Source organism: Protopterus annectens, chromosome 16.part0 (genome assembly GCF_019279795.1).
Source record: "Protopterus annectens isolate FY-2018-M chromosome 16.part0, PAN1.0, whole genome shotgun sequence".
Taxonomy (NCBI): Eukaryota; Metazoa; Chordata; order Ceratodontiformes; family Protopteridae; genus Protopterus; species Protopterus annectens.
Window position 1 is genome coordinate 156730703 of NC_056750.1, and position 24271 is coordinate 156754973.

General features: G+C 35.8%; 1 protein-coding gene across 1 annotated transcript in view; it reads right to left on the reverse strand.

The window, feature by feature from the left end:
- LOC122790374 overlaps window positions 1-24271 on the reverse strand; it is a 538652-nt gene that overhangs the window by 390722 nt on the left and 123659 nt on the right. The window contains exon 2 of the mRNA XM_044057888.1: window positions 11820-11896. Within this exon, the coding sequence (XP_043913823.1) occupies window positions 11820-11850 (31 nt within the window). The 5' untranslated portion in view covers window positions 11851-11896. The remainder of the gene's footprint in view (window positions 1-11819; window positions 11897-24271) is intronic.

A 24271-nucleotide genomic window follows, 5' to 3' on the forward strand; every position in this document is an offset into this window, starting at 1 on the left:
GGTTGGATGGACATAATTTGCAGAGTGCATCTATGATAAACACTGACTATCCCTGTCCATGAGGGTCATGGCTGCCATCCCCCAGGGTGAATTTGTGGTCTCCCTTCCATTTGTTTACGTTGTGCTTAAATAGGGCCAGTGAGGAACTCTGTTTCATGTGAATTAGAAGTTTATTCCAGAGTAGCAGCAATTTCTGGGAGATATAGCTGTCTCTTCAGCATGTTCTGTTAGTGTCATAGGCTAGGTCGAGATCCCTAGAGGGAGTGACTCTTGTGCCATTTGATTTATGGATGTGCAGCATATCCATCAGGGCAGGGTCTGAGACTGCCCTGTAAGCCAGGCACAAGTTGCCTCTCAGCAGCCTATATGATACCAAGTACAGTGACACGGCTTTCAGTCTATCCAAGTAAATCATGATTTGGAGACCTATATGGTCTGATGAGGGTCGAGTACAGTGGAGTTATAGCATCCTTATACCTGTATGCATGCCCTTACTTATGAGATGCACAACACAGAAGGATTTCCTTACCAGTGTGGAAACTTGGTGGTTGAAGCTCAGCTTGCCATCTACCTGTGTTCCCAGATCTCGCACCACTGGGTTTGAACTTAGGCGGGGTGCTGTCAATATTATAATTAGCAGGGAATTCCTCTTTGCCAAATGGGATAAAAATGCACTTGTTTGCATTTAGCTTTAGACCATGGCTTTGGCACCAATCATTTGTCTATGTCAGCCCCTCCTGTGATATGTCAGAATCATTGGAGGACTCAATGATTGCACCCAGTTTGCAGTCATCAGCAAATCTGGTAAGCCATAGGCCATCTACATTAGGCTAGACTTCTGAGAAATAGTGTCTAAGTGGTAAAGGGCCCAGCACAGATTCTTGTGGTACACCACTGGTGATGGCTTTACTGGTAGAGGTGGAGTCATCAACTTTGGCAGTATGTCTTCTGCTGGTGAGCCAACTGGCTACCCATCTAGTGATATAAGAGTTAATCCCCAGCTGGGAGATTTTCTAAATGATACCTAAGTCAGAGATTGTGTCAAAAGCCTTGGCTAGGTCAAGATAGGCAGTATGCACTGTCTTACCTTCATCCAGGCCTTTGGGGACTTTCTTGAAAAAGTCTTCTAGGTTTAATAAGCAGGATCTACCTTTAACAAAGACAAACTGGGTTGGGTCTAGAGTTTGAAGGTCACCTATGTCGTTGTTGATAAGGTTCATGAGAATTCTTTACATGGCTTTGCAGATGAGGCTGGTTAGACTTATGGGTCTTTAGTTCCCTGGGTTGGTTAATGGACCCCATTTGTGCAGGGGAACTACTGTTACTGTTTTCCACTCCACTGGAACAAAGCCAGTTCTCAGGCTATAGTTAAAGAGAATGCCAAATGGATCTGCTAGGTCATGTTTTAGATTGCTTAATAAGCAATCTGGAATGTTATCTGTTCCCACTGAGGCCATGTTTTTGGCCTTGGAGAGTGCAGGTATGACCTGATCTACAGAGACACTAGGTAGAGGAGTAGTGTCAGGTATGCTTTGAGGTATGGCTGGTCGGAACAGGGGGTGAAGTTTGTGCCAAATCTGTCAGCCAGCAGGTTGGCGAGTTCCCCCAGTATAGTATGACTGGTACCATCTACTATTAGTTTTGCACATAGCTAGGCATTCTCTTTTAGATTTCATGCACAGTTAAAGAATGCCTTATGGTTATCCTTATCTAGGGATGCTATTTTACCTTTGTAATTAGCTTCAGAGGACTCTATGAGATCAAAAGCTCTGGTAAGGTCAATAAAATGTCAAAAGAAAAACATACAAAATAACTTACTAGAAAAATTATTAAAATTCCCAGTGGTGTAATTTAGATTGAAAAAGGATGATCATAAGTGGATTAGAGTAGGGATGATAAAAGAGGTATGGAAGGGGTGGCACAGTGGCGCAGAGGCTAATGTTGTCACATCACAGCAAGAGGTTTTCCAGTTCAATTCTCAGCTGGGGTGCCTTCTGTGCAGAATCTGCATATCCTCCCTGTGTTCGTGTGGGTCTCCTCCAGGTGCTCCTGTTTCCTCCCACATTCCAAAGACATGCCTCTGCAGTGTTTCCCCTCAGGCCTCCAATGAAAATAGGATCTGTTCAAGTCAGACTTTCATGGTAAACAAATGTTGAATACAATGAACTGAGATTATTATTCTAGTGCTTGTTAATGAAGTCAAAAACATAGCATAGCTATATTTACAGAAGTGAAATATCTACAGTGAGAGAAGAAAAGTGCTGGGGGTTTCAATAAAAAGAGTAATAGAGGTGTGAGAAATTACGAAGATGCATCATACAAGAAGGAAGAACGTTCCCTCCATGAATTGCTCATTCTCTAAACTTGATGCATCTGATTTCCTTTTTTATTTCATCAAATTTCCCTGCCCTTTCTTTAACATGTCCAAAAACTCCAGCTGTTTCTCCAGCCTTCCATCTATATATCCCTTCATTCTACTTCAGAGCTATCACATCCAAGGACATCTGTCATCTATTTGAACAGATTAAACTTAACAGCGCCCCACTAGTACAGATAACCTTTACCCATGGTTTATTTATCACTGCAGGGACAACACCATAAACTCACGGAAACACATCTACAACCTCTGTATTACAATTAATATCATGCATAATATCCAGAAAAATTCCATTGTAAAATCTCTTCCTAAAAACCCAGTACCTCCAATCTATCAGAATTTTGGCCAATTTCAATTCTCCCTAAACTAAGAAAGATTTTGGAAAAATCACATTACTTGCAACCCACTCAATACATCAACCAATACCAACTTATCTCTAAAAGTAGCATGGCTTTTGGTTTGGTCTGGTCACAGCACAGCCACAGTTATCTGGACACTCAGCAACATTTGTCTTGGAATGTACAGAGGCCTAATTACTGGAGCCATTTTATTGATCTCAACGGAGCTTTTGATCTTGTTGCTCACTCATTTCTCATAGACCATCTAACAGAAATAGGCATTGGTGACGACACACTACCCTGATTCAAAAACTACCTCTCTAACCACCACTTCTCAATTAATTTTAATTCATCAACTTCTACATTAGTCCCTCTGCAGAAAGGTGTCCTTCAAGGATCTATTCTGGCTCATTTCCTCTTTTCTATCAACATTAACAAACTTCATTCTGACTACCTCCCATTTCCCTATATGTATTTCCTCCTTTCAACACCTACATCTTTCAACATAACTTCACCAACTTAAAGACACACATTCCAGTTTTAGATCATACATGAGGAGCTATCAAAATTCCTCCTACCTAGCTTTGCCTCCTTTCTAACATTAACATGCATTACAGTGTATATTTCTCTTCTTCACCACCGAATGCACTCCACTTTTTTCCTAACTACCTACTTTTGCTCATCCTGATAACACTAATTACTGTCCCTGCAAACAATGCCTATCATATCATTCAGTCTGTCATGTACACCGCATTCATTCTTCACCTAATTCTATATAACACTACTATGATATATTCTCCTCATGGTGCTGCGGTAGCACTGTCACCTGACAGTAAGACGTTGTCCCGTTCGATTCTCAGCTAGAGCATCTTCTGTCTGGAGACATGCGTGAATGGGCGTACCTTCATTGAAGGTTGTGCATCAGGGCTGGCAACTCGGCACGTAAAAATCTACTGCCAATCATTAGCGGACCGGAGTTCTGCTGTGGCGAGCCCTAACCGGGAAAAGCCAAAAGACACAACAACATTCAAAATTACTCCACTACCCCCCATTATCAAATCCTACCACACTAATCAATCCAATTACCTGAGTTTTTAACACTATATATATATATATATATATATATATATATATATATATATATATATATATATATATATTCTCTTTAATTTAATAATCTGCTCCGACTCCTATCCAAGCATCTCTACAATCCTTCATCAGTTTCACTCCTACTGCTTCTTTGCGGTAATATATTGAAGTTAAACCATGTCTGTCGCCACAGTGTTGTAAACTAATTAATGCACAAGCTATAAGAAACAAATCTGACCTGATTAATGCCTTTATTTACTTACAGAAGCCTGATTTACTTATCACAGAATCATGAGTTAAGGCTAACAGCCCTTCTTTATAGTATTTTTCCTGGTTACAAAAACTTTTTTGACCTCAGGCCAGGCACAAGTCCGCTTAAACATCCAGCTATTTGCTAAAAGAAATTCTAGCACAAATAATTATTCCAACTGGCTACTTGTATCAGTTCCCAGAAGAATGTTATACTACACCTTACTACAGCATGGGGGGGAGGGTTGTTGTGGCTGGTTATAAAGATTAAAGAGTTTACCTCACAGACACAAGAGACAGGGTTTGATTCTCACCTTGGATGGGAAATTGATTAGACTTAAAATGGCTTGCAAGGGCAGCTATCCTATTACTTACATATGAACTCCCTCCTCTTTCTTCAAACTAAATAACCTACTAAAATAATTAATTGCCTCTGCAAATAATATAAAAATCTTGTATTACTTGGAAGCTTCAAATTCAGAGTACTCAATCCTATTTCCAAATACCTGAATACTCAAACTCACCTAGCTCAAATCTCAACTTATGAGACCCAGCCTCATCTCATCTTACCACTCCCTCCTAGATATCATATTAGCTAACAAACCTTCTCATAATTATTTGTTTGTTTAATAATTTATTGACATTTGATTACTGGGAAAGTCTGACTGAGTAGGTGCCCATTTTCAGTGGAGGCCTGGGAAAAAAAGTCTCAATCTCCTCGATCTGGCCAAGGTCTTTGATATCATTCCCCACTAAGGAATTATTGATAAACTCACCAAACTAGGCATCAACCCCTATATCACTAGGTGGGTTGCAAACTGACTCACAGATAGAACCCACAGTGTGAAAGTAGCAGACTCCAAGTGAGACTGCTGATCAGTCACGAGTGAAGTCCCACAGGGATCGGTCCTGGGTCTTCTCCTGTTTGGCATCTACTTCTCAGAAATCCAGGCCAACATGGAGGGACTCTGGTTGACCAAGTTTGCAGACAACTGCAACCTGGGAACCATTATTAACTCCACAAGTGATGTAGGCATCCTACAGAAAGGCCTCACTGAGACCAGTGACTGGTGTCAAAACCATGGTCTTAAGCTTAATGCCAAAAAATGCATCGTCATCCCCTTTGGGAAAAACTCAGATCCCACTAATTACCACATCAATGGGAGCCCTCTGAACACTGAAGGTGTTATAAGAGATCTGAGGACACAGGTTGACAGCAACCTCTCCTTCGACCACCACATTGCCACTGTGGTCAGAAAGTCCTTCTATGTGGCACATCTCATTATCAAGGGTTTTGTATCCAGGAAGAAGGAGGTCATCATCTCTCTCTACTCTTCCCCATCAGGCATGTACCTCACTAGATACATGCAACAGCTGGAAAGGTCACAAAAGTACCTCACAAAGAGGATTCTAGGCCTTAAACACATGCCCTGCATGGACAGACTCAAACAACTCCAGCTATTCTCTGTCTCATATCGTCTACTAAGAGGTGATCTCTGCTTGACTTACAAAGCCATGTCTGACCCAGCTCTGTTAGAAATGCTACATCTAAAGAAATCCAAATCTCTCCACACCACACACTCCAGAGACCTCCACCTCACTACCATAGAACATGCTGGAGGGACAGGTTCATAACTCAGAGACTGCCCATGCTCTGGAATAGACTTCCCATACATGTTAAGCAGAGCACCTCACTGGCCCTCTTCAAGAGAAATCTTGATGAGTGGATGGGAAATAGAAAGTTCAACACAAGGATCACTGCAGTGGCAGTACTTGATAGAGGCACTGGGAACTAACGTCGGGCGACACGATGCCAGGGCACTACTATATGCTAGGCTTGTAAAGGCTCCAGGGCCATTAGCCTAGTACACACCTATGAACCTTTGAACCAAAGTATTACAAAATATTTTAAGAACAATAGTTTTACAATTTTTAAAAATAATACAACAAAAAATCTACAGTTTAAACAATTATACCAAAATAGATATAATGTGAAAACATTGGTAAAGAAAAGATACAACTTATATGACTATGATTTAATACTTAGAGACATTTTAGCCAGTTTTGAGAAATTAAAGGTAAGTGAATAGAATGCAAACAGGAATTGCAATATGAAGTGGAAACAGGGATATGTGCTATTTATATAAAGAGTCACAGGAGAGAAATTGGAAGAAGTGAGTGAAAAAGAGGAGTAAGGTGCTATAAGATACAAAAAGGTACTTGTTAATATTTAGGGATATAGCTTATCCTAGGGTTAACCACGAACAGAGCTAGATTTTGGCTAGGAAGTCTTTCAGAATGGTTTTAAAGAAATAGAGGGAGGGTATTAATCTAATGCCTAAGATACAAAGCTATGTCAAACCCAGAGCTGTTGGACATGCTCCACTTAAAGACATCCCAATCCCTCCAGGCTACATGTTCTAGGGACCTAAACCTTGTCACCACAATAAACAGAACATGCTGGAGGGATAAATTCCTGTCCCAGAGACTTCCCATACTCTGGAACAAACTACCAGTCTAGATCAAACAAAGCTCCTCATTAGTACTCTTCAAGAAAAATCTTGATGATTGGATGGGAAATAGGAAATTCACCCAGGGGATCACCTCTGTGGCTCTGCTTGACAGGGGCACAGGAAAATAATTTTATTGGGTGGCAAAAGCCAGGGTACCTTTTTGGCTAGGCTTATATAGGCCCTAGGGTCAGTAGCCTAGTACCTACCTATGAACCTATGATGGATACTGGTAAGGAGTTCCAGGCCTTAGAAACATGGTACAACTACAGATCATGCCCAGCAGATTTGGTAAGTTTGTGGGCTGAGATGAGTTTTGGGTCCTTGAATCATAACGACCAAGTGGGAATATATTTGTGTAGAATAGCATTTAGTGCTGGACAAGCAAATGGATGCTGGATAATTTTTTAATCTTTGAGAACTGAGTATATGTTAATTGATGGGTTAGTTCTAACCAATTTAGGCTTTATAGTGCTATACAGTGGTGGGTTTTGAAAGGGTATTTGCTGTAAATTTAATTACTGTATTATAGCATTGTTCATGTTTTGTTTTTTGTGATGCTTGGAGGTTAGTAAGGATGGGAGTATGGTGAATACTCCACGACAATCGAAGCAAACCAGATGAACAATCGCTTCAAATATCCATAAATCCACAACTGCATGTAAAATAAACGGCCTCTTTATTTATGAGAGTAAGCGCTTTCACGTCTCCCTGGATGCTTCATCAGACTTAAAACAAATACAGGTATTCAAAAAACCTATTTAAATAACAAATTAACTTTCATAAGAGCCAATCGAATGTCTCTCAAGAGACACTTGATAAAATAAGACAACATCCTTAAAGACAAATGTGTATCTTTTATGATATCCCAGTCTCTCTCTCTTTATATATATATATATATATATATATATATATGTTTTTTCCTGTATATATATATATATACATATAAATTTCTTTTTCATATAGGTACTTTTTATGATAAATATATTTAGAGTCATATTCCTTCTAGATATGTAATAGACGGGCATAGAGAGAGACATATATAAGTGAAAGCTTTCATTAAAATATGATTTTTAATAATAGAAGAAATTGTGTCTTTAAGGATGCTGTCTTGTTTTATCGAGTGTCTCTTGAGAGACATTCGATTGGCTCTTATGAAAGTTAATTTGATATTTAAATAGGTTTTTTGAATACTTGTATTTGTTTTAAGTCTGATGAAGCATCCAGGGAGACGTGAAAGTGCTTACTCTCATAAATAAAGAGGCCATTTATTTTACATGCAGTTGTGGATTTATGGATATTTGAAGCGAGGTACCAGAACGTGCGCTGTGTTATGGAATAAAGAAACCTTCCTTCTATCTCACCTGGTGGCTTCTGATCTTTAAAGTGTTTGATAACATCACAGCAAGAGGTTCATTTCTCAGCAGGGGTGCCTTTTCTGCAGAGTCTGCATTTCCTCCCTGCATTTGCATGTGTTTTTTTTTTTTTCCGGGTGATTAAGTTTTCACCCACATGCCAAAGACATGCTCTAAATTTAATTAGACTGTGCATGCATATGTGTGTGTCCTTCTGCGTGTTTTGGTATGGAAGGAAGACCTGGCAACCTACTTCTGATTCCTTTTTGCATTGAAATGTGTACAGTTATGGTATCTGCCCAGAGGGTCACTCTAAGAGGTTAATTTATTTATTTATTTGCATTTATTTGCATTTGTTGACTGGGAGAGTCCACTGCGTAAAAACAACCCATTTTCAGTGGAGACCTGGGGAGAAATGCTCCACAAACAGTTAACAACATTTTAAACAGTGAATGAAACAAAAAGCCAGGAAAAGCACCAGTATAAACCAAGTTCCTCAGGAAAACCTTTTAATTTAGTGCTTTTGTCTGCAAATATATACAACAATAAAAATCTAGTACATATTTTAAAATACCATAAAAATTGTCAAATGAAAAACACACAGTAAAAAATCTTATGGTAAAAAAAAAAAACATGTTGGAAATGAATGACAATTTTTGTGTTGCCAGTAGTAAGACAGGCACTAGGAAATGTGGATTTTGTTCTCAGTGTAATTTTGTTCTTAACACTGATAGAGTTAGAATTAACCACATGACTATTAGATCCAAAGGTAGTTTCAATTGTAATTCATTTGGTGTGGTTTATGCTGCATTATGTTCACAATCCAATTGTTTTTATATTGGTAAAACTACACAGAGGATAAAAGAAAGAATATACAAGCACAATATGGACTTGAAAAATTTAAACAAGAATAACTGTTTGTATAAGCATGTGGCCAAGTTTCCTACACATGATTTCAAGTTTGTACTTGTTGAAAGGGGAAAAAAAAGACAATTGGGGTGGTCCTTGGGCAGATTTGTTAGAGTTTAAGGAGTTGTATTGGCAAATTACGCTTAATGCCCACACACCCCCTGGCCTTAACGATAGTCTTAGTATAGTCAGTTATCTAAGACTACGTTCCTTTTTCATCTAATTTTTTGACCATAACATTTTTTACTGTGCGTTTTTCATATGACAATTTTTATGGTATTTTAAAATAAGTACTAGATTTCTGTTGTATACATTTTTTAGTTAGTAGTGAGTTACAACATTTTTTATGAGATGTGAGTGTATATTATTTTAGATAGGGCAGATAGGCTAACTCCACTGCCAGTCATGCGCATACAGGTGATCCGCTGTGTCGACCCCTAACTGGGAAAAGCCAAAAGGAGAAGAAGAAGAAGAAGAAGGGCAGATAGGCTTTAATAGTTTATGTTAAGGACTGTTTTTTTTTTTTGAATGATGTCATTTGTGATTATTGTTTTATTGGCTTCTGAAGTCACATGTTATTTTTGAAAAAGGTATTTAATATGATTGTAAAGTTTTTTTATTCATTCTGATGAAGTCTAGAGTTATATGCAGACAAAAGCACTAAATTAAAAGGTTTTCCTGAGTAACTTGGTTCGTGCTGATGCTTTTCCTGGCATTTTGTTTCATTCAGTGTTTCTTTGGTTCTTAGTTTCATGTGGGTGGTATTTTAAATAGTATTAGAAGCAAGAAGCTATCTTGTGTAACATGACAATTTTAGCTGTTATGAGATTGTCAATAGAAATTTGACATTGTATAGTAGGATACTGAATTAATCAAATAAATGCAGACAACATATAATGGTAGATGTCTAGGATGTATTTGAGTTTGGTGAAGCTTTAACTAACATTCAGTGTGTGGTTTGCCATATGAAACTTTTCTGTGCCATGTTCACTTATTTTATTTATTTCAGTTTGATGACTGGAGAAGTCCACTGGACAAGAATAGCCATTACCAGTGGAGGCCCGTGGAAGCCTGTGGAGAAAAGCTCCAAGCAGAAGCAGTAAATTGGTGTCATGATTTATATAATACAGGATAAACACAATTATCAAGAAATGTGTAGTATGTTCTTTATAAAAGCATATGGTCTTCAAGCATAGTAAGTTAAGTATACATTGAGTGTTGTAGAAAAAAACATACACGTGTTGGCAACAGTAGCTTACTACTAAGAACAGTTTGGTTGCTTGCATTTGATTCTACTAGTTGACTGTTCTGGTACTCAGCTATTTTCTGGTTATCGTGTACCTTAGTCATTATGCCAAGGAGTCACCTGCAACTCATAAAACAGTGGCTGATTGAGCGAGAGGTATATTATAGATGTGTATTTTCATTCTACTCTTGCAATCTCACTAAATGTAGTTCTGACTTTTTTTTATTCCTAGGTTAAGACTGAAATTCAGTGTTCTACCCCCAGTAAACAAAATTTAAATAAAACAAATGAATAAATAAATAAAATGTTCTGAAACATGGTTTCCGCATCATATTCCAGATGGAGAATTGCCAAAGCTACTCTGCATTAGATGTGGCAGTGAGATTGATGGGATGACTCTCCTAGAAGTATGAGACATGCCCCTTGCATACATGCAATGCATGTCATCCTTTAGGGTGATACAGGCATATGTACTACTTTACTGGTAGGGCTTAACTGTAAACCTGTCCAATTCCCTGAGCATAAAGTGTTATCTCTCTCATTCCTCAACCATCATCCTTGGAAGGAATAAATGGGTTGTAGGGCTTTCACCTCCCAGAGGAACAAGCAGGTTGACCGGGTGGATGGGATGGAGACTTGATGGTCATTAAGGGATTAAAAAAGACAAAAAAGAAAAAAACAAATAGAGTATTCCTCCATCAAATAAATGAGAAGAAATCTCAGAAGGAAAAAGAGGTGCAATAAAATGTCACAGTGAGGGTAGACACTGAATGGTGAGATTGAAAAATCTTAGCTGGAAGATAAAAGTCTTGCCAATGTTGCAGCTTCCATCAAATTTTGAGGTAGAATAAAACATACTAAACAGTTAAAATGATGGCTGTCATTATTGCTTTGTGTATATAAATGGTGCAAATTATTTTTTTTTTAATTTTTTGAAGCTAGCTGTTTTCTAACAGAGCTGTTCCTACAGTTGTAGTGTTAAACATTGTTATACACAAACATGCACAACCTTTAAAATAACATTGTGGAAGTCAAAATTGTTATGGAACTAAAGTGACACATTTGAAAATAATCATTTATAGATTTACAAAATAAAAGTTAGATTCTGACATAGTATTTTTTGTAAGTTTATCCATTTTTTTCCCATTGAGTACAGCATAGTGAAAACATTCTGTACAATATATGGCTGAAAACTATCTCCTGAAACATAGTTTATTTGCTGCTCTGTACAGCATGAATTATATTTTATACTATATTAAGAACTGCTGTATCAAAATAGCATAATTTTCTTTCCAACTGATGTATGGCAAAACTCATAACATGGAAGTAAGCCATCCAGACATACGCCAGAACAGTATAAATGCAATAGTTGTTCATGTACAAATACTCTCCATGTCTCACAGATACGCCTCTGGATTCACATACAAACAGCTACTGTATGTAGGAAGCTATTTAAAAAGTTCTGGCATTGTGTTAATTGCATTTTCAAATGAACATTTCAAGGTATATCCTTACTGTGATTTTATTTTCTTAATTTCCTTGCAATACTTATATACAGTTTTTTTTTTTACTGGAAAAATACAGGCCATGTGATTAACTTCTCTTTCTTGCAAACAGAGCTAAAATAAAAAAAAAGATGTTGCTGCAAGCTGCAATGCGAATTAGATAACATTGCTTTTACATATCATTTATGAACAGCAAGAAATGTAATTAAAGCATGTCTGATTATGAATGATTTATACTTACGAATCAGTAGTATAGCTAGTCTTGAAATCATGGCAAAATGACTGAATGGAATGTAGTTACTGTAGATTAATACACTCCTGCAAAGTAAGACAATATTGCAATAAATGTTTAGTTTAACTATGTAAAATATTCATCCTTTGAACAATTCACTAGCTGATGTTATCATCTTTGGATATTAAAATGTACTTATATTTTTTATGAAATGATTTTGCTGCCATTAAAGTGATTCAATTATACATTTAGTGTATTTACATATATGTAAAATTAAAACTGATCATAAACACAGAACAATAGCCTGCAAGTAGTAAATGTACAAACATTGCACAGTGACATGACTAAATGTATTAGTATGAACATTCACCTTAGGTAAATCCCCTGTTATATCGCTTTCTACAAATAACAATGTGTATGCATCTGTTTTATTTACATTAAAGGTGATGTGGGAAAAAGCCCCTAAAACAAGTGTAAGAAGAATTTATATTTTGGGAGAAAAACTGGTTGTCATTCCAGCAGGGTTTTCATTTGTTCTTGTAGGATTCATGATGCAGACATAGTGGAACTTAAGAAGAAATGAGGTTATGGTAAATAAATATTCCAGCTTAAAATGACAGATTTCCCAAATTTTGTTTTTGTATATTTCCAATACTTATACAGTCTAATCTCTCTCTCTCTCTCTCTTTCTATATATATATATATATATATATATATATATATATATATATATATATGGGTCTACTTCACAAGAATGAAGGATCACATTACCAAAGATGACCACATAGCTGGCATGTTTCCAGTGGTAAGTAACCAGTTGACCAACAAGGGGAAATTTACCCTTTTCCCCAAAGTAGTGCGATCCCATAGTTGGTGTATTTAGTTACGGTGTGTGGAGTTCATAGCCTTCCCATCTGGGTGGGCTAGAGAAGGTACAGTGTGTTTTTCATCAGTTGTTGGCCTAGTGGTTACTTACTGTTGGAAAGCCGTTGAGTATGTGGTAGTTCATTCAGATGAAGATTTGGAATTCTTATCTTGGCTTTCTCGTCTTTGGTATTGTGATCTTTCATTCTTTTGAAGTATATACATATATATATATATATATATATATATATATATAATGTATTTTTAGTATTTTTTTCTGGAAAATACAAATGCAGTGTCTCTTTTACCAGTGTTTATTAGTAAACCAACGATTTAAAAAATCTGACAATGTAGTTGGGTTCATTGAAAAAGCAACATTAGTGAATCTCATTTCAGTGTGTGAGGATGACTGCTCCAGCATTCTAAGAATGTTGTAAAGGGAAAATATTTTTTTCTTTTTTTTAAATGCAATGGGTGTGTACCTCAGGGATCAGTCTTGGGGTTTCTGCTGTTTGGGATATACTTTTCTGAGGTGCTGACCAAGTTTGCAGATGACTGCAAGCTGGCTGTTATCAATTCCACTAGTGATGTGGACATCCTCCAAGAGGGTCTCACCCAGACAAATGACTGGTGCCAGAAACATGGCCTCAAACTGAATGCTAAAAAATGCATCATCACCCCCTTTGGGGAGAGTGACTTCCTCATAAATTATCACATCGATAATTATGTCCTAAGCACACAATCAGTCATGAGGGACTTGGGCACTCAGGTTGATAGCAAACTGACTTTTGACCACCACATTACCTATGTTGTACGGAAAGCTTTCTACATGTCCCACTTCGTTAGTAAGGGTATCTCATCCAGGGACAAGGTGGTCATAAAATCCCTGTATTCTTACCTTACAAGGCCCATTATTGAGTACAATGCCCTTTTCTGCATGTACCTCACAAAGAACATGCAGCAACTGGAGAGACCACAGAGGTTCCTCACCAGGAGAATCCAAGGCCTCAAATATCTACTCTACACAGATAGGCTAAAGGCCCTTTCCCTCTACTCAGTCTTCTACAGACTCCTCAGAAGTGACTTCTGTCTGGCATACAAAGCAATCTCAGACACCGCTTTGATGGGACTGCTGCATATCTTCAAGTCAAGCTCCACTCGAGTAACCTGCATGTGTGACCTCAACCTGGTCTGTAACATCAAAAGGACTTGCTGGCGGGGCAGAGTTATGTCTCAGAAAATCCCACTTTTGTGGAATAAACTTCATCCCATGTCAAGTAGAGTACCTCATTAACCCTTTCTAAGTGCAACCTGGATAACTGGATGGGGAACAGAAAATACACTCCTAGGATTACACCTGTGTCCCTGCTGGACAGTGGCATAGGATGCTGACTTGTTGGAACATGGGCTAAATTCTTAGCTAGGCTTGTAAGGGCCTCAGGGGCAATAGTCTGGTAACTCCCTATGATTCCTGTGATCCTGTGTGTGGAGCACTGCCCTGCACAGAAATCATATTTCTGACAGTGGTTTTCTTTCAAAATGATATATCTTCTTTTGCCAAATGGCATGTCAATAATGAAACTTGCTTTGCTGAAACAACTCACAACCACATAATCATAATTCTGTTAAATCTGCAGTTTCAGATTATAGTTCTACAGTTATTTCTTAAAGAGCAAAAGGATTTCTGTATAGTATCAGTTTGAAAAATGAATTTTTGTCACCACAAAAGAGATTTTTGTGGGTACTAACTGCAATCCAAAAGAACAGACCTGAGATTTTGCCTTTTTTTAAGCACAAAGTTCAAGATGTAGCTGAGTCTCGCATAATATATTAGATAAGAGAATATTTTCCTTTTGTCCAGCTATGGTAAAAGCACTCTATATTACATCTGGCATACTGAATTCACACATCACCTCTTACATATTTTTCTCTGATAATCTAAAGATAACTTCCATAATTTTCTTATTTTTAAGCCCTGAACGTGGGCGGCACTACACTAGCACACAGGGACACATGCAGCAGCTGCAAAATTGTGTGCCCTGGTGAGTGCCCCAGTCCTTGAAACAGTAAAAAAATAGTCATGAGTGTTAGCTTTCTCATTTACTGATTTGGTCTCTTTTGTTTGCTCATTGCTGCCTTTAGGTGTGCATTTGAGTGTGTGTGAGAGACACAGAGCATAAAAAAAAGAAAGAGAAAGAAACCAGATTCCTGTTTCAGAGACAATTCCAATGGATTTCCATCTCAGAGACCAGACTGTGGTCTAATTACCATCAAGGCCCATTTCGGAGGATTATCATCAATCAATCAGTTACTCAGCTCAGATCTGCTCATTTCAAACAATTTTGTTTTTCAGGTAAATCACAAAGGTTTATTATTAATCAGTAACATCGGTTATTAAAATTCCATGGTACTTAAAACCCACTTGACAACACAGAAGCACTGTTTCATTAAGTCAATAGCTCAAAGTCAAAGACTGGGCAAATGAAGGTAGAAAGACTCAAACCATGTACTATTATCTACATGAAGCAACTCACTAAGAGCTTAGAACCTTAATCCTCTGCACTAGCTACCAGAATGTTATTGTCTGATAAATCACTGAGAATTGTAGTCAGTCAGTCAATAATGCCAGAGGTAGCAGAAATTTGACTTTGTGAAACACTCCTGTTCTCTTCCTTTTTTGTATTGATATGGTGGGCACATGAGTGATTGTGTGCTACTTAGTTGTGGTGCCTTGAGATCTGTTGACAGTCAGACACATGGAGCTATTTGTGTCATTAAATGGAAAATGGTGATTACATAAAGAGAGAGAGAGAGAGACAATGGCTATGTTCATGGCTTTGGAAATGGTTCCCCAGTTTCTTCATGTTTCTCTCACAGCACATGGAAGCAGTAGGGAGTACCACAGTGATTTGCCTGCTATTTGATCATGATGAAGAGTTCAAGTCTGGTGAGTCAGGTGAAATTTTGAATTTGATTTTCTTGGGTTGGCCCATGTGAGGTTAGTCGGGCGAAAAGAGAGTTGATGGGCAAGTGATACACTGGTCATGGCACACTGAGTTAGAGTTCTGTTTTAGCTTTGTTTTAAGAGAAATGGTAAAAAGGAAGGGGTGGAAACAAATGAAAGGGAGTAGGGATTTGAACAGTTATATTGCAATCCTGCAAACAGGTTAGGCATTTCTGTTTTGATAAAGTGTGTATTAATGCTTGAGCAGCAATGCTTAATTAATTTGTTGGATGGTGGAGAAGTTGTTAGCATAGCAGCTCTGATGGCCACAGTTTTGTACTTTTTGGAGTTTATGCTTTTGACACTATTTCTGGAATTGCCTTTGGTTATTTAGAAAAATAAGAATGAAATTAATCTGCTTGCATATCTTTTCTTAGCTACTAACAAATATGAGTTTCAAAACAGTAATAACGATAACAATTAAATTTTGTTGCAGAGGTTGTAAATGTATACTTGTTTGTAATAACTTGCTCACTTCTTGACAAGAAGGAGAAAAAAGAAAATTACAAAAAATTAAACACCTAAGAGAAGAGATATAATTCCATTAAAAATAAAATAAATAGGATATTGTGTAGTGATATCTTAATCTCAGGGGATTCAAAGGTAATCTCTGTTTAGGTTAAACATCTTATTGTATAATTAGTCATATGATCAAAAACGTTATACATTAAATTTGCAAGTAAGAGGATAAAATATGTAAGGAAAATAATATGTGTTTTAACTCTAAGTAATAATTAATGACTGTAAAAATGTGGTTACTAGTTGAGGGGGAAGGGGAAAGGAGGGGAGAGAGGAATAAAAGAAAAGTGAAAAATAATTCAGTAAGATATTTATGTACATGTCACACCTATAATGTAAGGCCTAATAATGTTACAGATCTATTATTCTTATTCTTATTCTTCTTATTATTAATAATATTATAAAAATGAATATGTTTCTATTTTAAGAAACATTACAAGAGTAACTTGAATTTAGGCAAATAATTCTATATTTAAGAAATATTTAAACTAATTAAACACATTTTAGTGCAAGAACATGAAAGGCATGGAGATTAAGAAAACAAAAATCAAATGTAAATTTATGAATAAAGAGAAGATGGAGAGAAGGAGGAAAAGGAAGAAGGAAGAGAAAAAAAGGAGAGAAGAGAAAATGTAGTTCTGTAAGGATGATTAAATACAGCAGAGCTCTGAGATGCTTTTACATTATTTATCTTGTCAGTTCTTGGCATGGCGTTGTGTTAGTGAGATAATTTTGTGGGGTTATATTGACTTCTAAACTAAGAATGTAATCAGTTCCTTGTATAAAGTTGTAATAGTCTTTATTGAATTCTACTTTTATTATAATTCTTCCATTCCTAAAAAGTTACATTATGTTAAAAAAATAATATGAGAGAAACTATTTTATTTCTAATAGATTTCATCCATAATACTAAGTTAACCATAGTCTATATTAATAATCTGACATAGGCATAAAATTACTATGGATTAAATAATCAAAAAATAATAAGCCTGCTTAACTACTTAGCCCTAAATAAGGCACAAATAATATTTCTTCAATTAACACATATTAAACATTTAGACAAGGATCAATAGAAACCAAAGCAATATGAAATATTAACTTGAATCTACATTTAAAATCAAAAGAAGGGGGTTATGATTCTTTGGAAAAATAATGTATTGACTCCCCAGATAATATACACATTTGAAGAGCAGGACTGTTGTCATGTGTAGATATAAAATATAATAATAGACTTTAGAAACTAGTTAACTTCTATTGGTCTCCAGGATGGGAATAAAATTAATCAAAACATGGTTATAATCACTAATAAATCTACAAGCAAACTAATAACAGAGGTAGACTTTGATTATTTATTAAATTATTAGATTAAAAGATATGTTTGATATAAAGGATAATACATCTTTAGATTTTGGATAATAATAAAATTATGGAACACACTTTAGAATTGATAGAATTTTAACATCATATGAGTTAACTTATAAAGCACTAAATTTTAATATAATGTCATGCCCTGTCTTGGATCATAATACTCTCATTCTAAAATTTGAAAAAAGACCTTACAAAATTACCCTCACTGAGGAGGATCCCTGCTTGCATTACTAAATTAAGGGTTTAAACAGTGGTCATTTGCAAAAATTAAATTATTTATACAAAGCAACGATTCAGAAGAAGTTAGCAAAATTCATAAATGTATATGTGTGTAATGTCTCTCTCTTTCTCTGTGTGTGTATATATATATATATACACACACACACACACACACACACACACACACACACACACACACACACACACACACACACATATATTTATATGGTAAATCTCTAACATGGTATAAAAGAAAAATAAAAGAAGGAGATAAAGACTTAGACAAGCAAAGCAAATTGAAAGAAACAAAATCAAAATTTAAAAGAAATAAAACTAAAAGAGATAGAAAAATGTAAAATAGCTTCATATGTCAAGTCCCCAAGACATATGCATAACCTAAGTAAAATAATGAAAATACAATTCAGAGCTAACCATATTCAAAACTAAAAAAATAATAAAAATAATGAAATATGTACTTGTACAGCATAAATTATAAAAACTGTTAGAAATCACTTTTTGTAGCTCAAAAAGAAATGTAAAATGACTGTCTAAAAACACATATGACATAATTTATTGATTTATCTCTTATAAAAAATATCACCTGCACTTAAAAAAATATTTAAACAAATCTTCTCTAATAAGGTTATAAATAAGATAAAATAACACAAATCTGAGAACTCACCAGGAATGCATGGTTTAATCTCAGACTTTTATAAGATAGTCCCTTCAAATATTCTGAACTTATTTTATAAAATGCTTAAAGATATTTAGTTAAAGAAATAAATGCCCCTTCCTGTAAATATTCATTAATAACCCCAGTTTTCAAACAAAATAAAAATCCTCAGTTATGGTCTTCTTATATACATATCTCACTATTATATACTGACTATAAAATTTATAATGTCCATACTAGTAGATTAATTTAAAAAGCCAGTTGTAGAAATAATAAATACAGATCAAACAGGTTTCATATAGAATGGACAGACATATGACAGTATTAAAAGTATAATATCTCATATATCTAATAAACAATAAAAATAAAACAAATGTTTTTATTAAAATTGACATTGAAAAAAAACATTGATTTGCTAAACCAGAAATACTTATTTAAGGAGTTAGGAATACTTGATTTCCCTTAACAAATTATTTCTTTTGTAATAGATTATGAGGCTTATGTTAAATTAGGACCCCTTTCTTCTGAGTCTATTTCTTTAACTAGAAGAGCAAAACAGGGATGTTGCTTATCACCTACATTTTTTACTCTAGCAATAGAGATCTTGGTAATAGTAATTATATCTAATGCAAAAATAAAAGGCCTAGAAATAGCTCAGAACTGTAACTCTAAAGTTATACTTTTTGCAGACAATTTAATGCTTACCTTATTAAATTCTGAAGAATCATTACAAGAGCTAGTAGTAACCATTAAACAATATGAAAAACTCTCAGGTCTACCATTTAATACTAAATAATGATTTCCTTCTATAAATAAAAAAGGAAACATTGCAAAATAATTCCCTTGGTAATGAAACAACATCATTAAATTATTTAGGCATAATTATTATGAAAACTATAGAATAAACCAAAACCAAAAATTATTTTAAAAAATTATGGAAATTATAACTAAATCAATTAATACATAGAATAAACAAATTATTTTGAAGACAGACAACAATTAATTAAAATGGTCCTATTTAGAAAACTCCTTGTAATTCAAGCCTTATCACTTCACCCGATAAAATTAAGTTAAAAAATAACAAATTTCAATTAAGTTTTCTTTGGTATCAAAAAACCTAGGGTAGCTCTGCAACACCATGTTAGACCTTGGGATTCAAGGCTTTCACTAAAAGTGGACAAAATCAAATGTATCCTCAAACTTGGTTTGTGAAAAACATCTTGCCAAAAGACACCTTTTGTTTTTGTGGGTGTGTGTGGGGTCAAAGCTGTCCATAGCCCCCAAACTTATCTATACCAACTCGATGGTTACACCAACTTGAAGAATAGGGAAATTACCCCAAAAGGGATTTATTGTCGGCCCAACTTACCATTAGTGATTTCCTATGAGAAAACTCTAATCACTGGTGAGTTTAAGCTCTGGCAGTCGAAGCTTGAGAGTTTGTTTAATCTATCAGTAGAATAACTATATTCAGGTGTATTAACTTTCCAAATTTAGAAACCTATGCCAAAGCATCAATTTTCAAAATGATAATTAACTGGTTAGACTGATAGGTTTCTAGCTAGATTGATAGCTTGATAGTACTGCATGTCAATAATCAGGTGCAACCCATTCTGTTCACCCTCTCTACACTTTTCCTTAACCTGATCTTTTACCTTCCCCAATTCCCACCCACCCCACTACATCTGCACATATACTTTTCTTACCCCACCCACAACTTCTCTTCCAGGCAGTACCATAACAGTTTACCACTTATCTTTTGTCAGATCTCAAGCTGTTTACTTTCCCATTACATTCATCTCCAACTCTATTTCTTATCCCCTAAGCCACTGTCACCAAATTTCTTCCCTCCAAACTATTTTCTCTGTACCTTCAACCTCTTACAGATAAACATATCTACCCAGTACGTATTACACAAATTACTATACAAAACAAAACCCCAAATTTCTCTCAAATTTCAGACACATTATCTGCTATCCTAGCACACTTTAACAAAGCTAAGAACTCCTCTCTCTGTCTCACTCTCTAGCCTTTTTATAATGTTCCCAACTCACTCACTAATGCTTCTACTCCTTACTCTGACTGCAAAAGTAACATCCTACTAACTAATACTTATGCTTTCACTCTCTGCAGTAAAAATATCTAAGTGCAGATATTCCCATCACTCTACACAACAACCTCTGTTGGCCTTTTCACTTTCCAATAAAAGCATATGGTAAAAGCTTTCTGATAAAAGCATATGGTAAAAGCCAACAAGTAATAATTAGTGAGAGACTATAAACAAACTTAATGTACTCCATACAAAACTTAACTTCTCATCCCAAACATAGTGATGATAGCCATCCAAACCCAGATGTCTAACTCATAAGATAAAACTCTCAACCCCAACCCTCAGACAGCTAATCACAATTTCCTAACATACGTCCCCTCTATAAGAATAAATTAGTTTTTACTAAATATGAACCTTAGATGCATAGAAAACAAGATATATGGATTCCATGCCTGTCTATCTCAGTACTCTCCTGACATTGCAGTTTTAACTTAAACTTGGTTACAATCAAAATACAATATACTAAAATCCTACCCCCAGGCTATTACACACATATTTGACAATAAATACAAATCTGGTGGTATAGCAATTATATATAAAAACTGTTTTGAAGTTGAATTGCACAACCTTAACATCCCAAAATTCAACAATGCTAATATAATTTTCTCATAACTCAAAGTAAATAAAGAAAAACAAAAAAAAATCTATTACAATCATAGGAATCTATACCCCAGATAATAGGTTCATACTAGGCTCTCGGTCCTAGGGCCTATACAAGCCAATCCATAACAATTCTCTGTCTATTTCTTCACACAGTATTTACTTCCCTAGACCCCTGTCTAGCAGGGGGACTGACATGTAATAATCAGCTCTTGCAAGTCTCAAACCCAGGACATTGCACTCTAGAGCCAAAGTGAGTTACCACTAAACCATTTCATATAACAATAGCTGAGTACATCATCCAGACAAGATCGCAATACATTCACCAAAGATAATCAAACTTGCAAATGAGAAACTCCCTTAAACTCATAAAATCTGCATGGATTTACCCACAACTTTGTCTACAACCAGACTTGATAAGAAAGCAAACAAACAATCGACTCAGGACTGGATATTAACCAATAGAATCTCTAACACAAATCTCACTGACTGTCTCCCTGATAGTATTGGAGACCATTTCCCAACTTACATGCTGAGACAAAACTTACTTGCATAGACAACATCCATACTCAAGCAGGACAGTAATATATAAACAAGTACACAACCTGAAAAATTTTAAAATACTGGACATAGGTCATATATAGCCACATATACTATTGCTTTAGAAGAGCAGTTGTATCTACTTTGATACTGTATTCCAGATCATTAATAATGAATGAATCACCTACTTTAATTTCATGACACCAGTTGCATGTTCCACATTTTAATGTGCCCAAACGGTTGTACCCATGCAGTTGATGTCCACACTTGAAGAGATCTTTAAATTTCTACCCTTCCTGTATGTTGTTAGCCTGTCACCTAACTGGGTCCTCATGTCTGCATCCTCCATAAGGATGTCCCAGTTCTTCTGAAAAATCTTTCTTAAACTGTCAGAATCTGCACTATAGGTGATGGTTAAAGATTTCAGAAATGGGTCTATATTAGGAAAGCGAAAAGACGAATACGCGAATACATTGAACCATATAGCGTGAAGTGGACTTAGCATAAAAGTCGAAAACCGCAAAAATGGAAATATTGAATTTCCATGGTTGGCCCATCTGTGGATTAGCTGCATAAGGTAAGTGTTGGATAGTTACGGAGTTTAGGATAGGGTGTGGGTTAAGGTAAGTGCTTAGATAAGTACAGTATGTTAGATTTAGTGTAGGGTTAGAGGTAGGGTTTTGTTAAATGTATGTATGTAGGTTATTTATTTTGTTTGTGTTTATTTTCATAGGGGAAGTGTGTGGTAGTTACGGACCTTAGGGTTAGGGAGGAGTTAAGGATAGTGCATTGATCGTTTTGTATGTGGGGTTTAGTAGTGTTGGAGTTAGGGTTTTGTTAAATGTATGTATGTGGACTATTTGTTTTGTTTGGGTGTATGTCAGTAGGGGACATGTGCACTAGTTACGGACCTTAGGGTTAGGGAAGGGTTAAAGATAGTGCATAGTTAGTTGTGTATGTGGGATTTAGTGTAATGTTAGAAGTAATGTTTTGTGCTTCACTTTAGGTTAGAAGTAGGGTTTGGTTAGTGTATGTATGTGGTTTATTTATTTTATTTGGGTAGGTAGTATATAGCTAGTGGTGGGGTTGGCCGACTATGACAGTTTGATGTTTAGTGCATTCGGGATTTTCACGGTTCGCGGTATAGGGGTTGATGTTTTGGTATTCGCGCATAGGGTTTTTTGTTTTCGTAATATAGACCCTTCAGAAATATATTACTGTTCCTTCTATTTGTATTCTGATCTGTAAGGTATTCTGTGTATGGTTAGGTACAATAACTTCCAAACTAAAAGAATCAATGTCCCCTATATGAGAAAAATTTTCTGTCCTGGAATTCTGTGTCATGTGAAACAAACTAGATTCACAAATCAAATGGTCACTTTCTAAAATATGGCTATTAACTATCAGTGTAAAGTGACCTGATTCCCTCTTTTCTGTGACCGCTTTTACTATTCTGGTGATTACCTCTAAATAGTATGCCCTTTTCAGAAACCAACTGAATGGGTACAACCATTTGGGCACTTTAAAATGTGGAATATGCAAGTGGTGTCATAAAATTAAAGTAGGTGATTCATTCATTATTAATAAACTGGAATACAGTATCAAAGGTAGTTACAACTGCTCTTCTAAAGCAATAGTATATGTGGCTATATGTGACCTATGTCCAGTATTTTACATAGGTAAAACAGAGAGGAAATTTAGCCACAGACCCTATGAACATGTATATGCCATCAAAAAGAACAACTTGAATAATGCCTTGGCGAGACACATTCATGCCAACACTGACCACAATTTTAGATTTATGGCCATTGACCATGTAGACATAGATGAAAAGAGACCATGGGGTGTCCATTTGGAAGTAAAACAACTAAAATGGCAGGTTTTATTGAGATTAGACAGGTGGCCAGGCATCAGTGAAATAACTTCCATCATGTCCGTTTTAAAACTCAAAGCCCTAGAAAGAAACAAAATAGTTGAAGGGGCAGTATGATATTTAGCATGAATAAATAGTATAAAATCATTTCCTACTGTAGGGGCATGTGTGCGTACACAGACACAGACACAGACACAGACACACAGACACAGACACACACACATATATATATATATATATATATATATATATATATATATATACACACACACACACACACACACACATACACACACACACACACACACACACACACACACACACACACACACACACACACACACACACACACATTTTTGTAACATTTATAAGATGTGTGTTCTGTATATCCTAGATGCATTAAGAATAGCATTTATGCATTTAATTATTTATTCATTTACACATTATTTAAGGTTTATGATTTACGTACAATGGTTTGGCACAATTGCAACTGTTTAGAATTTTTTACACACACACACACATACATATATATATATATATATATATATATATATATATATGTATATGTGTGTGTGTGTGTGTGTGTGTGTGTTAGAAAACTTCAATTTATTGTGGGACATGAAGGGTTAATTTTCTTGGGATGATGTCAGTAATTTCATCCAATCAGAAAGTAGAGTGTACTATTTAAATT